The 17,601-nt window shown below is 46.2% G+C and overlaps 1 protein-coding gene across 2 annotated transcripts in view; it reads left to right on the top strand.

Annotated features, from left to right (window-relative positions):
* Window positions 1-17,601, top strand: part of CERS5 (ceramide synthase 5) — a 196,612-nt gene that overhangs the window by 96,371 nt on the left and 82,640 nt on the right. For both annotated transcript variants that reach the window (XM_082248348.1, XM_082248349.1), the window contains exons 5-6: window positions 13,365-13,415; window positions 15,125-15,217. In XM_082248348.1, the coding sequence (XP_082104474.1) occupies window positions 13,365-13,415; window positions 15,125-15,217 (144 nt within the window). The remainder of the gene's footprint in view (window positions 1-13,364; window positions 13,416-15,124; window positions 15,218-17,601) is intronic.

Below are 17,601 nucleotides of genomic sequence, written 5' to 3'. Positions count from 1 at the left end.
ATTGCAGAGAATTCATTAAGATAAAAAAAACCTTGTACCTTCAGGGCCCTTTCACACTTGGAGTCTGTCAGGCGGACTCTGTTTTTCTCAGCGGGGGATCTATCCACTGATCCCCCGCTGAGCAGGAGGATGACAGCTCTGTCTCCATCCGTCCAGATTTGACAGATGGGATGTCAGCGGACATGTTTCCGCTGACATCCGATGCCCCATAGAGATGCATGTGGTGACTGTTCAGAACAACCCAAAAAACTGACAGGCTGATCTGAACGGTCAGCCTGTGTGAAAGGGGCCTTAGAACAACTTTTAAAAGTCAAGCAACAAAGCGCTGGTATTTTATGGATAAAGCTGTGCTTTTAAATCAATCTTCTTCCTGCTGTGGAAGTATCCCTTATCCTTTTTCTGTAAAATAAAAGGAACACACCAGGGAGATTTATCCTACATTGTAATTGGCAAGGCAGATGAGCTGAGAACCCTTAGCTGAACCTCCCTACCCAGTCCCTAATGGAAATAAAGAAATGTGTGGGTGATCCTATCAACTAAACTGTCACTTTTGGGTGGACTGGTCACTTGGGGGTGAAAAAAAAAAACACTTCCTAGACACAGAACTGTTTGAAGTGGAACAGAGCTCTTGCTGACATGTGGAAAACTGATTAGCGAGTGATTTTTTTTTTTTTTTTTTTTCCACAGTCTATTCAAAAATGAAGATTCTATTTTGACAGTGAATGGAATTTGGCAACTTTTAAAGAGTTTAATTAAAATAAGCTATGTGTAAACCTTTGTCTGGCAGAATAACCAGCAGAACTGGAAGAGATGCACACTATTTTTTTCAGCATTTTTCAGCATTATCTCATGCCAAGTTCAAAGTGCAGATGCTTCCTGCCTGCTAATATAGCCGTGTTTTCATTCTAATACCTTCTCTTAGCATCATTAAATATTAACTCCAGTTCCACAAGTCGTGGAATCATGGCATGCAGAATTACTGGGATCAGCAAGGCCAATGGGGTTTTTATTTTTTTTTTATAGATGGGTTGTAAACCCCAGATTTGGCCTGTCTCAAATAGAATCCTAGGCAAATTGATGTGACAGCAGTTTAAAAGCCACTATGTTTTTCATTGACACATGATTTTCAGTACTTTGTAGGATCTAAGGCTCTGCATTACCGGTGCTCACTTAGTTATTGTAAAGGCAGAAGGTTTTTTTTACCTTAATGCAAAACACAGTAGCTTAGCAGTGTAGATCGCTGTACTAGCATTGCTTGTACCAGGCATAAGAGTTAGAGACTGTTGCTTTAACAATCTGTCTGTGAAAACCTAGCCGCAGTGTGAAAGATAACGATATACAGTCGTTTTTCGTATTTTCTCTTTGTGATGGTGATTCATTTTCTTTTCTCTTTTGTTCACTGACAGACACAGCTTAAATTCTTCAGACCGTTGGGTATTACTGTCACTCTTCAGGAGTAGGACTAGGCGGAAACCTTTTTAGTTACCCCCCTGGGGCAGTCCCAGAGGGTATACAATCACTTCCTGCTGTAGGACTTCCACTTTTGTCTGCCTAGTTCAGGAGTAAGGACCTGGCTCTCTGCTGGGATCTGCAGTCCTAGTATTTTTTCCTATTTATTAAAAAAAAAAAAAGTAAAAAATTATATTTTTCTCTTGCGTCCTCTGACAGTCGCCACCCTCTCATACAGTCTTCACCAATGGGTATTGACCTCTTATCCACAGGAGCAAGCTAGGCATAAGACTTGTTAAAAACAAAGCAATTTACATAGACACACCTACAGGGCAGCTGTCCCACTGGTCCAATACCCCCGGCTAGCCTCATTCCCGTCCAGTCTCTAGGAAGACGGTGTCTGACATCCCTTATGAGGGGAATCATCTTTTTGGGGATTCCCTGGACGAGTTGGTTAAAGGGGGCACTGGGGGCAGAAGCACTCTGCTGCCCCAGAACCCCAGGGGTAAGTTTTTTTGCGGTAGGTGGGGCCCTTCCTTTAAACCAAATCAGGGGTTCTTTCGTGCCTTCAAGGTACAGGTCAAGGGGAAACCCTTTAAGGGCCAGGGTGGTCAGAGGAAGCCCTGGGCGGGCAAGCTAAAATCCACCCATGCCGGTCCTTCCACCTCAACCTGCAGGGACACCCTCACCCATTACAGGGGTGGGGGGACGTCTGCGCGGTTTCCTAGACCTTTGGCTGCTCTGGGTTCTGGAAATCATTAGATCGGGATACAAGATCGAATTCCTTTCGCGGCCAGCAGACAGATTCTTTCCCTCAAATCTTCGTTTAACCCCAGATTGGTTACACGATCTTCATCGGGCGGTTCAGGATGTCCTCGCCTAGGGGGTGATCGTCCCGGTGCCTCATCGGGACAGGTTTTGGGGGTTTTACTCAAATCTGTTCACTGTGCCCAGTAAGGAGGGCAAGGCACCTCCATTTCTGGACTTGAAAGCTCTGAACCGCTTTGTGCGGGTTCAAAAGTTCGGCATGGAATCCCTCAGTACGCTGGTGGCCTCCGGAGATTTTCTGGCTTCCACCGACCTCGAGGTTGCGTATTTACACATCCCTATATTCGCGGGTCTTCATAGGTTCCTCCGATTTCGCAATAACGGAGGATCACTATCAGTTTGTGGCATTACCTTTCAGTCTCGCTTCGGCTCCAAGGGTGTTTCCCAAAGTGCTGGCTCCTGTTCTGGCCCTTTAGCGGGCGCAGGGGATTGCGGTCTTGGGATATCTCTTACGCGATCTGTCAACTACCGTTCAGACGCCCCGGGAGTTCGGATGGACCATCAACGTTCAGAAGTCGACCTTGTCCCCTTCTGTTCGTCTCCCTTATCTGAGATTGGTCCTGGACTCTGCCCAAGTAAAGGTTTCCTGCCGGAGGACATGCTCCGGACTCTACAGGACGAGGTCCGGTCCCTTCGGGACAAGGATTCCTCGTCGCTCAGGGCCTGCATGCGGTCCCTGGGGTTGATGGTGTCAGCCTTCGCGGCAATACCATTTGCACAGTTCCACATGCGATCTCTTCAAGCGGAGATCTTGGCTAGGTGGGACAGGCATCCTCAATCCTTGGCAAGAAGGATATCTCTGAGCCGCCAAGTCAGAGAGGATCTTCTCTGGTGGCTCCTGTCCCCCACTCTGACGGAGGAAAACTCCTTCCGCCCGTTGTTGTGGACTGTGATAACCACGGATGCCAGCCTGTCATGCTGGGGTGGCGTTCTGGGCATTCTGTCTTCCCAGGACACTTGGTCGGAGGAGGAATCCTCCCTGCTGATGAACATCTTGGCATTGCAAGCGATCAGAATATGCTTGCTCCGTTGGTCGGCTCATCTTCGGGGCCGCCCTGTGCGGGTCCAGACGGACAAACGCCACTGCGGTGGCTTACATCAAATTATCAAGGGGGCAACAGGAGTGCCCGGGCGGCCCAGGAAGTGACCAGAATTCTGCCTTGGGCCGAGACGCACGTCGGCGATTTCGGCAGTTCACATTCCGGGTGTGGAGCATTGGCAGGCCAATTATCTGAGACGCCAGACCCTGGACCAGGCAGAATGGTCCCTACACCCAGAGGTTTTTTGGATACTGTGCGCGAACTGGGGATCCCCGGATGTGGATCTGTTCGCCTCTCGGCTAACCAACAAGGTGGGAAGGTTTGTGGCACGAACGCACGATCCTCTGGTGGTCGCCTGCGCTGGTGGAGCCTTGGAATCGGTATCGCCTGATTTCTGCCTTTTCTCCGCTTCGGTTGTTGGCCAGGTTCCTTCGCAGGTTAGTCTCGGAACCGAAGTTTGTGATTCTGGTGGTCCTTGACTGGCCGCGCCGGTCTTGGTACGTGGCCATCATCCAACTGGTCGTCGAGACTCCGTGGCGGCTCCCGTTCGAGACGATCTGCTGTCTCAGTGGCCGATCTTCCATCCTACTTTACGGTTGCTGACCTTCGCGGCGTGGCTGTTAAAAGCCAGGTCTTGAGAGATCAGGGTCTCTCGTCGGCGGTCATTTCTGCCCTGCTCAGGGCTAGGAAGGCCTCGTCCGGTAAGATCTATTACCGTACTTGGAAGGCCTATTTTGCCTGGTGTGAATCCAGGGGCATCCATCCTCGCTCCTTTTCGGTAGCGTGGGTGTTAGCCTTCCTCTAATCTGGTGTGGACCAGCGTCTTGCGCTGACCACTATTAAGAGCCATTTATCTGCACTGGCCATCCTTTTTCAGCGCCCCTTGGCACCTAAATTCATCGATAGGCACCTTTTTATCAAGGTGTACGTCATTTGGCTCCTCCTCGGAGAGCACCTTTACCTCCTTTGGTCTTAAACTCGATCCTGTCTGTTTTGCAATGTCCTCCCTTTGGAAACATCAGAAAAAAATTTCTGCCTCTGCTGACGAGAAAGGTTACCTTTCTGGTGGCTATCACATCTGCTCGCAGAGTGTCTGAGTTGGCGGTTGTAAAAACACATTTGAAGTCTCCCAAAATCATGTGGGAAAATGTGTTATGGTCTGATGAAACCAAAGGTTGAACTTTTTGTCCATAATTCCAAAAAATATGTTTAGCGCAAAAAAAAACACTGCACATCACCAAAAGAACACCATACCCACAGTGAAAGCATGGTGGTGGCGGCATCATGCTTTGGGGCTGTTTTTCTTCTGCGGGAACAGGAGCCTTAAGAGTGAATTATGAACAGTTCTAAATACTAGTCAGTATCTGCACAAAATCTTCAGGCTTCTGCTAGAAAGCCGAACATGAAGAGGAACTTCATCTTTTAGCATGATGACAAAATACATACATCCAAATCAACAAAGGAATGGCTTCACCAGAAGATGATTAAGGTTTGGAATGGCCCAGCCAGAGCCCAGACCTGAATCCGATTGAAAATCTGTGGGGTGATCTGAAGAGGGCTGTGCACAGGCGATGCCCTTGCAATCTGACAGATTTGGAGTGTTTTTGCAAAGAGTGGGCAAATATTGGCAATCAAGATGTGCCATGCTGATAGACTCATACCCAAAAAGACCGAGTGCTGTAATAAAATTAAAAGGTGCTTCAACAAAGTATTAGCTTAAGGTTGTGCACACTTATGCAACCATATTTTCGTTTTTTATTTTTACTTCTCTCCACATGAAAGATTTCAGTCTGTTAAACTGAGTTGTACAGTTTATAGGTCACATCAAAGGTGGAAAAAGTTCTGAAATGATTTATCTTTGTTCCATTTTTTTACACCACAGAAACCTGACGTTTTAACAGGGGTGTGTAGACTTTTTATATCCAGTGTAGATGAATCGAATCTCGGCCGGACCCTGCTGAACTAGACTAGATTCAATCCATCTATGGGCAGCTTTAGTGTGTACATTTCGTGGCTGGATATTGCCTGCACAGCCAGCTGATGTATGTAGCTTTATCTACAATAGCAATGTAAACAGAATTTCAGATAGCTCCAGTTCTGTCAGGGAAGGTAGAGTAATGTTTACACATTTCTGAGTGTTATCAGTTGTATATTCATGCAGACAGTTCAAAGCATTGATTCTCTGATAACTGGATGTGATTGCACCTTCATTTTAAATCCTAGCCACCCCTTTAGTACTCATATTTAGCCATATGGGGTACACTTGGTAAATGTAGGTGTGCCTTGGAGAATTTGGGGAATGGCAACATTTTGTTGGAAGTATGTAGTATTAAAAAAATAAAAATAAAATAAATGCACTTAAAAAAAAAAAAAAAAGACATCATTCAACGCTCTATAGTCCCCAGGCCAAGAGCACCTTCAGCACTGGCAATGCCTTAGGTGCATCTCTAGTACAGCCCCATTAAAAACTTTGGGGAGTCACTGTATGCCTAGGTTCATACTGGTGCGATGCGGGAACCACAGCAATTCCTGTGCGGGTTCCCGCATCGCATCTGAATCGCAGGCATTTTACGCCGCTGTGGGTGTCAATAACAAGTTAATGACACTCCCAAATTGGTTTGCAGAACACAGTGCAATCAGATCGCATGGGCCTGAACGCCCATGCGATCCGATTCCAGTGCAGAACAAGAATGGGTCCTGCGCCATTTTGGTTCAACTGAGTTGCAATGCAATGCGATTTCAGCCATGCAAACTGGCTGAATTTGCATCGCACATACATCACATGTGTCTGGCATTGCGTAAGCGTAAACCCAGCCTGTAGTTGACAGTGCTGAGTTAAAAATATTAAAACAAAGGATGTAAGCTGCAGAAGAGGCCGAGACTTTCTTGATGAGACAAGCAGGTAGCTTTTTGGCGAATGGGGTGGGTGGTGATATGTTTAGGTCTGGGTCTGGACTGGTGTTTGCACAAACTGGACTTATCTTTTAAAGTAGTGGTCCTCAACTCCGGTCCTCAGGGCCCACTAACAGGCCAGATTTTAAGTATTACCTTGGGGAGATGCAGGCTAGAATACTGCAATCACTGAGCAGCAAATTAGATCACCTGGGATGTATTTCCGTTATGTTGCAAACCTGGCCTGTTAGTGGGCCCTGAGAGCCAGGGTTGAGGACCACTGTTTTAAGGTATATAAGTAAGGATCACCTTCTGTAAACACCATCTATCCACATGGTCTGCAGATCCAGGGATGAAGAAAGGGGATTGAATGAAGGTTAGAAGTGACCATCCCATGCTAGATTCTAGTTTATGCACTCTCCCAGCTTAAATGCCCATAAGACAGAAGTGCCCTTAAAATAAGACACTGGGGTTTTTTACTAAAGGCAAATCCACTCTGCACTATGAGTGCACTTGGAAGTGCAGTCACTGCAGATCTGAGGGAGACATGCTAGGAAAAAAAGCCCCACGTTTTTTCTTGCACCTGATTGGATGATAGAAATAGTAGAGCTTCCCCTGATTTCAGATCTTCCCCTTAGATCTACAGGGACTGCACTTGTAGCGCACAGTGTTTTAGCCTTTAGTAAATCAACCCCTTTGTTTACGATTTTACCTAAATCTGGACTTAACTGAATGGTAAAAAAAATGTGCATCTTTAACTTATATTTGCTTATTAGAATTAGTATTTCCACACATGTGACATTGCGCTGGCATAAGGTTGCTGGACATCGGCACTAATATGGCAGCTGCTTTGCACCCATATAGCTCTGTGGTATGGCTAAATCTGTAGAGCAGCCTGCATTTTGCCATTGTGTGTTCTGCTTTAAGTGCTGTATCCTTCACAACAGATTTGTCTTGCACTGTGTGAGGCATAAGGTTGCTGGAGTCTAGGTGAAAACCTGAGAGTGACACAGCTAGGTTCCTTGTTAGGAGAAATTTTCATTTAGGAGAGAGCTTTTGATCTTCATATGTTCACTACACATACCTGATATAGTCATTCTCCAGGCTAATCTTGACTAGCCACGATGGTAATGTTTTTGTTGCTATGGAAATAACAAGCCTATAAGGCTGAGTTTATAGTGATAAAATAGCTTTCTCTTTCATTCATCGACGGACACACTGCTCCATAACTAATAACAAGTGGGTTATATTGCCTCCTCCAGGAATAGGACTAGGCAGAACAAAAAACACCTGGCTACGTCCATTGGCTGTCCCCAGCTGGTATATAACTCCCAGCTGGGATCTATGGTCCTAGTAATTTTCTCCTTCCTTACATCTTTTTTGTTTTTCTCTCTGGAGATCTACAATCAACTGCCGGCTGGATAATCTAGATCCAATAGTTCCCCCAGCCCAGCCAGTGAGCGCATGCAGACCGCAGCTACGTGCTAGGTCGGCCGCGACATAGCCTCACGGACAGAGGCTGGCCTGCGAGTTAGACATCTTGCAGGGTCGCATATGACCGGGATTGGGTTTGACAGCTCCCCTACTTGTGGCGAGGAGTTCTGTCTGGAGCGTTTCCCGCACCATGGAAGGGTAAGTACAGTGTCCTCTCTCCCCTTTTGGTGGTTTTCTTTGGGGTGGACGTGGGTAATCTCCAGGGACGGTCATACCTGCCTGCAGGTTCCCTCCGCCAATCCTTAAATCTCTCACTGAGCTGGGCTTCCCCCATTCCCCCCTGTCCAGACCTAGAGTCTGATGGGGGTCCCAGGGCAGAGAATGCAGCCCGCTGTCACCACTCTGTAAGGGTCCTGGGATAGTGTGTCTTGCCCTAGTAGTCTAGAGCAGTAGTCCTCAACTCCGGTCCTCGGGCCCACTAACAGGCCAGGTTTTAAGTATTACCTTGGGGAGATGCAGACTAGAATACTGCAATCACTGAGCAGCAAATGAGATCACCTGTGATGTAATTTAGTTATCTTGCAAACCTTGCCTGTTAGTGGGCCCCGAGGACCAGGGTTGAGGACCACTGGTCTAGAGGGTTCCCAGTGTAGGGGACCCCATAGGTGCATGCCCTGCTGTTTGCAGTGTGGGTATAGCGCAGGGGGATCCTTGTGCAGAATGCACAGCCGAGTCCCCTCTTAATGTGTGTACTACCTCCAAAGGGGGGGGGGGGTGTCCCCTTGCAGAGGGTTCAGCATTGCAGAGGGTGCATGAAAGATCATGGCCGCATGCTTCAGTGTTTGTAGTGGATGGGGGCCATTTTCCCTTAGTCTGGTTGGTCTCCGGTTGGCCGCCATGTTTGTGTAGCAGGATTCTGTCACGGGGGGCCATTTTCCCTTAGCCTGGGAGATGCTGGAGGCAACTGAAGCCTCGTGGGGATGCCGAAGCTCCTCCTCTTCCTCCTTAGTTTCCTCTTCCTGTGCCCGGAACATATGAACAGAGATGGCGTCCGTGATGATGCTGGGTTCATATTCTCGGCTCTCCTCCGGTTGGTAGAGTGAGTCTTTGGGGGTCCCTGTTATCTCTCTCTCTACTGATATTTACCCTGAGCTTTGAGGGGATCCTTTAGTGATGCCAAAAGATCATTTTTGTACTGCAAGGTCTTCCTTTCCTTATGAAACGTCAGGGTCACATCTCACCCAAGTGGCAGGTCCCTCGTAACCCCAGCTTCCCATGGTTGCACTGACGGCAGTCCTTAATGTCTTGGATGGAAGTGGCGTGTGGGCAAAGGCCCAGGAGGAAGCCTCCCCCACATTCCCCTGCCTTCCCCTACTCAGTCTCTCATCCGATTCTGAGCCGGATGCCGCTGTGGACGCAGCCCGTCCAGGGGGACTTAATATCACACCCCCTGATGCATCCGATAGTGGGAATTATTACTTTATGAAGTAGACGCTCTTATTACTACAGTGCGTGAGACTCTAAAGATGGAAGATGCGGCTGATGTAGCCACAGGCATGGCTGTGTCGTTTGGTATGCATAGGTCGCATTGTACTCCAAAGGTGTTTCCTTAGGTGCTTTATTTTGACAGATTTTCCTGTAAGGAATGGGAACAACCAAAATTACCCTTTTGTGATCCCCAAACCTTTTGCTGTATGTTACCTTTTTGAGCAGTCACTTTTTAAAAAGTGGACTAGTCCACCAGTGGTGGACCCTCCTGTTTCCAGGTTGAAAAAAACAACCATGATCTCAGTAGAGGAATCACCAACCTTTAAGGACCCAGCTGACAAAGTGGAGGCTGTGGCACGCATCATGTTTACTATGGCTGGTTCGGCATTGCGGCCAGTTTTCTCAGCCCTGGTGCTTTTCAAACTTTCGGTTTCAGCAGTGGTGAATTAGGCGCATGCTGTGGCTTAAGAATTGGTCCACAGACCAAGCCTCTAAGAAAGCTCTCATTGGTCTGCCCTTTCAAGCCGATCGCTTGTCCTGAGTCTCCTTGTGCGGATTTAATTTCTGTAAAGGTTCATGTGATGTCTCTAAACTACCTAAGGTCCCCCCTGTCCAGGAAATTGATATACCTAGGTTTAAATCTTTCTGACCAGGGTGGTCCTTCCTCTGTACAAACTTCAGGGACCACAGGCTGTGTTTCACTGGCTGCTGTCACACAGATAGTTCTCTCTCCCATTTTGCATGCAGGTTGTCTAGTCTTATCCACCTTCAAAGCAGTTCTGTTTGCAGTCTTACAGGCAGCCCCTTTAGCAGGTTCGGCTCCACAGGAGGACAATACCAAAGTTTTATGCCGCAGGAGTCCAATAGCCAGGCTAAGGCCAGTATCATCCTTGGCTAATGGGCCATACACACTATAAGATTTTCTGAAGACTTTTTCCTTTAGATTTACCAAAACCATATAATATGAGGTCAAACCTAAACACTTTCAATTTGTATGCAATCTGGCAGGCCCTTGCACCACATAGAAAAGGTAAATCTGAAGGAAATCTACCAACAAAAGTTGGATAGTGTGTATAGCTTTAGTCTTCTTCTGCAGTTCCTGCGAGGATCTTCCAATCATCCTGGTGGCTGTAAACGTCCCTTAGGGGCTTCCTCTCAGAAGACCAGTTGTCCCAAGGGCTGATCTACCATCCTGCTTTACAGTTGCTGGTTTTAATGGCTTAGCTATTGAAAGCCAGGTACTGAGGGATAGAGGTCTGTCTGGATCAGTGATCCCTACTATGGTAAAGGCGAGAAAGTTGTCTTCCAGCAAGATATACTATTGTATGTGGAAAGCCTACATTTCTTGGCGTGAGTCGATTGGCGCTCATCCTCGATCCTTTTCTGTGGCTCGGATCTTAACCTTTCTTCTACAGGGCATTGATCAGAAGTTGGCCTTGAGTACCATCAAGGCCCAGGTGTCTGCCGTGGCAATCTTCTTTCAGCGACCCCTAGCCATGCACTCTTTAGTTCGTACCTTCATTCAGGGGGCTCGACATGTGGCTCCACCTGTACTCTCTTTTGCCACCATGGGATTTAAATGTAGTACTTTCGGTTCTCCAGAAACCTCCATTTGAGAATGTTTGGGAGATTCCCCTGCCTACGGTATCCCGGAAAGTGACATTCTTGGTGGCTGCTACCTTGGCTCGCAGGGTATTGGCATTTTCCTGTCGCAGTTCCTCTTTAGTGGTCCATAGGGATAAAGTGGTTCTTCATCCCTGTCCATCATTCCTGCACAAAGTTGTCTTTGATTACCATTTGAAAATTGTGTTACCTTCCTTGTGTACTAAGCCCGCTCATCCCAAAGAATTTGCTTTGCATACCTTGGATGTGGTTCGTGCGATTGGGGGGTATCTGGCAGCTACTGAGTCTTTTCGGAGGTCCGACTCGCTTTTTGTGGTTACGGACGGACCAAGGAAAGGGCTGGTTGCTTCTTTGGCTACCATCTCCAGAAGGGCAGACGGTGACTCAGGCCTATTCCATTAAAGGTCAGGTCCCACCTTTCCCAGTCATGGCACATTCTATTCAAGCGCTGAGTGCTTCCTGGGCCTTCCGTCATCAGGCTTCAATATCGCAAGTTTGCAAAGTGGCCCTTTGGTCATCCGTGCATTCACAAAATTCTATGACGTAGCTACTTTGACATTTGCAGATGCATCTTTCTGCCACAGGCTGCTGTTTAAAGAGGGACTGTTCCCTCTTGGGGGTGTTTTTTCTGTAAACCTTTGTTTTTCAGACGGGGCTCCTGGGACGTAGCCAGGTGTTTTGTTCTGCTTAGTCTTACTCCTGGCGGAGGCAATATAAGCCAATGAAGCCGGGCATTTCTTCTCTCATTGACGACCAACAGCGAGGCATTTTTTCATTCTTCCACTGACCACCCACACCAGGGAATTCTTTTCCCTTTCAGTGACCATCAATGTACAGGGCAGATTTACTTCAATTTAATTGCAGTCTTGCTTTAGTTGCAATATTAATGCTGTGCTGTTATGTTCCATACTCCTGATAAAAGTGTTTTTTCAGCAGTTGCTGGTTACGAAGTAGCCCAGTAGTAGCACATGAACTGCAGCAAATAAGTGCAGTGTATGTTGTGACTCAGACTCAGTTTAACTTTGCCTCTTGAAACTTTGCTTAAAGTGATTGTAAAGGTAAACATTTACCTGAAATGGTTTTGCACAGAGCAGGCCTCGATCCTCTTCTTTTTTGGTCCCCCCCCCCTGGCTGTCCTAGCTCCCCCCCCCTCCTTGCCAAGTGCTCCCACTAGCATGCCTCGTGCTATGGGGGCACCTGAGCAGGTTTGTCCCCGAGCTACTGTCTTGTTAATCTACATTGTCCAGTCACAAACAGAACGCAGCTTGGCCTAAATTTTTCACCACAGCACATACATTGAGCCTCATTGTCCCTCTTTATGAAAGTCTAAAGTTGAAAGATATGTTATTGCAGTCACTGACAGCAATTGTGGGGGTTATTGTAGACCTTGTCCAATTTGGGGGATTTTTTTTTTTTTTTGCAGTTTAGTTTATGGCACCACAGTTGAATTGCTAAATCTTTGTTTTCTTGACTACACGCTACACAAAAAATATGCCTGCCTCTTATGGCAGCTGAATAATTAAAGGAAAACTGTCCTACGAGAATTCTGAAGTTTGCCATTGTGGTCCCGAAAAATGCTAGTTGGCCATCTGATTTCACTGCATTTATGAGCCACTGGTCAGGCGCAAGCATACAGCACATAGATCTACTGATTCTCATACATGTTCCAGTTACTTAGAAAGAACTGAAGGCTTTTGATCAGCTTGACAGTTAAGGGAGCTATCGTTTTCAGTGTAAACATCAGTTTAAGGCCTCATTCACATGGGATGTACAATACATAACTGTGCTCCTGTGGAGGGTAGTTTTTTTTTTTTTTTTTTTTTTTTTACCTTGATGGGGATGCACAGATGTTTCATGCATCCCTGTGTAGGCAGTCACATTGATGTCGGTTGGGATGCAGCAGCTGCGTGGACCCAGCTGCTACTCCCAATCCGACATCTCTGCAGGTGCATGAACTCGACTGCATCCTGCATTTAGTTTATGAACGCCCCACGTAAACAAGGCCCTTATATTAAATTAAGATGACCGACATGTTGCCTTTCCTGCCATAACTTAGGTGCAGTAACCTAGGCAAGTCAGGTACATGTTGGTTTAATATTGGTTCTTCTGGAACTCGCGTTATGATCTCCCTGCTAGGGTAGCTAAATCCCTACCAAGTCCTTATCTTCCAACTGACCCAGGTAAAATACAGCAGATATGTTTACTGGTTTCAACTGCAGTCTCCCTAACACATTTTGGAGTAGAAGTGGGAGTTTCCAGTGCATCCTAAAATGAAGTTGAAGTTCCTATTAGAAGCTCTTCAAAAAGCTCACTGAATCTGGCTGCAAGGAGTAATCTGAAAACTCGCTGCTTTTTCGAAAAATGGTGTTTAGTTGAATTTAATGGAGAAATGTAGGGTAAAGCACGCCAAATGCAGCATGCTTTTAAATTAAGGATAAGCCAGTGTAACGCAGGAAAGCAGTACGTGCATGGTGAAGTTAACCTGTATATGCTTTATAAGTGAATACTGGAGTTTTTCTTGTGAAATTTATTGCATTCAAATTTTTGCCTATAAGTAATGAGGGCAATAGGATGAATTTATTGTAACTTTATTTTTGTTATTTATTGCAGACCCCGTGGTTATGGGATACACGACAATGCTGGTACAATTATCCATATCAGGTATAGTTTCCACAATTGAGCACTGCTTGTCCCAATGATATTTTGACAAGGCAACCGGGCGGGTAGGAAAGTCACCTGAAGTAATCCAAAACTGAATCTTTAAGCTCACTATAGGTGTTAACTGAGAAGCCGCTCGGCTGTCATTACAAGGAGCAGGAGGGGACGTCCCCCCTCTCCCGTGGCTCGCCTGGGTCTCCCGTCCCACCTGGAGAACCGGGCAACCAGCCTGCACAGCCGCCGAAGACCCGATCAAAGCTACATTCAGCTCTGATCGGGTCTCCATTCAAAAACCCAAAATTGATGTCATGACATCACTTCCGGTTAATGGCACCAGATTAAAAAAATGACAGCATTCAAAACAGCCGAACTTGGCGTTTTGAATGCTTTTAAGTGCAGAGTTGGGGTTTGGGGTCTCCCTCCACAAGAGTACCTGTCAAAGAAAAAAAAATATATATTTTTTTTAAATTTTTTAAATGTACAAAAATATCGGCCTATATCGGCCGATACCAATATGCATTGACCAAAATATCGGTACCGATGTTGGTCGATTACTACCGTATTTTCCAGCGTATAAGACGACCCCCCAACTTTTCCAGTTAAAATATAGAATATGCATAAAACAGTGTAAGTGGATTAAACTTTTCCAAATTCACTCTAAAGCTGAAAGGAAGTATAAAACAATAAATCCATGGGAGCTGCCATGCTCCACAACCCCCCTCCTTGCATCCCAGTCCCCTCCACAGTACCCCTCCTTGTATCCCAATCCCCTCCACAGTCACCCTCCTTGTATCCCAGTCTCTTCTACAGTTGTCCCCCTTACTTGCACATTACTCACAGTCCCCTTTACAGCCCCCCCTTACCTTACACAGCAGATAGAGGATGCAGCATGTCCGAGCATAAGGCAGGAAGTGTCCATCTTTCCATTTAAAAGGGAGATTGGTTGCTAGGACCGCCCCTAGCAACAACAAATCACAGGCTTTTTAACTTAGACAGCGGTGGAGGTAGGGGCGGGGGAGCCTGGATGGGAGTTCTGTCAGCTTAGGCAGTCCGTGTGGCAGCATAGCTGAAGTGCTCTCACTCCCCCACCGCATATTCTCCAGTTCGGCTCCAGCATCCGCCGTATAAGACGATACCCGGCAAAAAGACGACCCCCGTCTTTTGAGAAGATTTTCCTGGGTTAAAAAGTCGTATTATACGCCGGAAAATACGGTAGTATAAACCCAATACCAAAAATGTAATATAGCAGCTTATGGATCCTAAAATGCGTTGGCTGCCTTCTTTTTCTCTTTTAGGCTTAATTCCCCTTTTATTTCACTTGGTTTTCCCAGCCAGTAATGTGCTTTCTGGAGAAAGTTGTAAAGCAGACACCTTTTTGGAGCGTGACATTGTCTGTCTAGGGAGAGGTGAGTGCCAACCTCTGCCACTTTGTCTGGACAGATTGGTCTGTTAAAGGAATTTAAAAAATAAGACATACTGGCCCAGATCACCAGGTGGAAATAAAGTAAAAAAGGCTTAAAAAAACAAACAAAAAAATAAACAAATGCGGCCATTACATAAGAATTGATAAGCTGCTATTTAATACAGTTTTTTGGTTTAATACCACTTTATTGTGTAAAAACATTTTCCCTAGTGTCAGGCAACACACAGTTGGATGTAATATACTAGGGCATCTTTCATGTGTTTTTTTTTTTTTTTTTTTCTACTTTCAGCCGCTCATATCAGGCTTGTACTACTATTATATTCAGGAACTGGCCTTTTACTGGTCTTTAATGTTCTCCCAGTTTACAGATATCAAACGCAAGGTAAGCTTTTCTTCAACAATTACAGTAATTGCGTTCTCTCATGTTTAAACTCCAAGTGTTGCATGTTAAAAGAAATATACTCTCTAAATGGTGGTCTAATTGCTAGGCAGAAGTGATGGTAAAAGGCATAGAAATGTTGTCTCATCATCACTGGTCACTAGTGTATTCTCTAAGGCTCATGTCACACAAGTCAGCCTGGGGGTGGTAAAAACAGGTGGCTGGTATGTATTTTTACCACTACCCACATACATAGGGATGTGGTGCCGTGCCCATGCTGCTTTCCATTGTGGTGCAGCAATTTTAATGCTACATGCAAGGTTTAATAGGCAGCACTGCCTATTGAACTCTCCCTTTGTAAGCGCTGCAACTACAACGTATGGCTTGACGTTGTGGCAAATTCCAGCAGTGCGACATTGTTTGGCAATAAAAACACCCGCAAACCTCCTTTTACAACCCTCTGAAAAGCGTTACAACCTGGATCGCTTTTTGGTGTGGGGGGAGGTTTAATACCACCACTGTTGTGAAAGGAGGTATAGGGAAAATATGCAAAAATGTATTTCATTGGTGACAACAGCAGCTAAGCACAAAGCCAGCCCTTCACATTCACGTTTTCCCTGTGGAATCTTAATCTCCAAGTATTTAAACACAGGCACGACTGGTACTGGGCAGAAAAAGGTCAACTGGGGGTTAATGGAGTGGTCCAACTGTAGTAAAGTGAACTTAGTCCAATAAATAGACCGTCCCGAATATTCTCCAAACTCCGAAATTATTTCCATCATATTATCGGCATTAGGCAGGATTTTTTTCATGAAATGCTTCATATCTGAAGCCCCTCTATAGAGTCACTGGCCTGAATTCTGGTCTCTAGAGGTTCTATGGCGAGAGTAAGCAATAAAGGGGAGAGAGAGCATCCCTGTCTAGTACCATGGCCAAGCTGGAGAAATTTTTCTACCCCCCTGCCTTATTACAGCCTGGGGATGGTATTATAATAGCCCAAGCCAAACTTCTCCAATACAGCCTATAAATATCACCTTTCCACACTGTCAAACACTTGTAGCGTCTAAAGACAGCCGAACTCTAGCACCAATATTATCCACTGGTGTCTGCTTATTAATAAATATTCATCTAAGGTTAACTGCTGTAGATTTATTTATCATGAAACCCGCCTGATCCCCATGTACAATTTTAGAGATAACCTTATTTAACCTCCTGGCTAACACCTCTGCTCAGGGCTTGACAAATTTGCATTGAATCTAGGATCTAGCTAAAAAAATTAGAAGCCATGTTTTTTAAAACAAATCTTATGGGTGGAACATATAACATTTACCCGAAGGTGAACTCATCCTTTATCCCTTTTACAGCCAGAACTGGTTTTAAGTATTTTTTGCAAGCGTTCAAAAAATAATTTTAGACCTTAAGATTACATAAAACCCCCAAACATTATATATTTTCTGAAAGCAGGCATCCTAGAGAATAAAATAGCGATAGTAATAATTTTTTTATGTTGCACAATATTACCAGTAAAAAAAAAAACTCATTAAAAGTTTTTCTCTTTCATTCATTGACGGACACCGCTTCTGGTATTCTTAACCATTGGCAGAAGTTCTGGTTACACCCATGGGCAGTCCCAGGGGTTATACTCGCTCTCTCTGCTATAGCCACTCAGTTTTTTCTGCCTAGTCATGAATGGGGACCTAGTTCATTGCTGGGATCTTTGGTCCTGGCAATATTTCCCTTTTTTAAATTGATTTTGTTCCTGTCTTTATTTTGTTCCTGTGAGAATTCCCACTGCTGGACTGGGTGACAGATTGGATACTTTTTGCAAGATCCAGAGGGTCCAACTACCCCCCCCCCCTCCTGGCGAGTGCGCGCAGGCCTCAGCTCCGTGCCAGGTCGGCCGCGACATAGCCCCACTGGACGGGGGCTTGTCTGCGAGTTAAACATCTCGCAAGGGCGCATATGACTTAGCCTCGGCCTGTGTCGCAGCATTCCTCCTGGCTGACAGCCCCCCCTTATTCCGATGGCGAGGAGGTGGTCTGTCTGGATCAGTGCCCATCCTGTTTTCATGGTATGGTTAGTAGCTGTCCCCCCCTCTTCTCCTGGAGGGTTTTGGGGTGGACATGGGTCCCTTCCTGGGATGGTTGTACCCCCAGGTTTGCCTTCTTCCCCCCCCCAGCCCCTCTAAATTTCGGTGGTCACTGTGAGTCTGCTGCCCCCCCCCACCCTTCCTGGGTGAGGTTATGAGCTGGCTTTTGTCACATGCTCTTGAGGGGGGCTTGTTGGGATTGCTGCTGGCTGGGTTTTTTCCTGGTGCGCAACGGGAGGTTGAGCAGGGTTTCCCCCCCCCCCCCCCCCCCTGGGGTGATTAGGGCAGGGATGTCCTC

Source organism: Pelophylax lessonae, assembly GCF_965119305.1.
Source record: "Pelophylax lessonae genome assembly, chromosome: 2".
In the NCBI taxonomy this organism is placed as follows: Eukaryota; Metazoa; Chordata; class Amphibia; order Anura; family Ranidae; genus Pelophylax; species Pelophylax lessonae.
The sequence above is the reverse complement of the archived record's forward strand: the minus strand, read 5'-3'. Positions and strand labels throughout refer to the sequence as shown.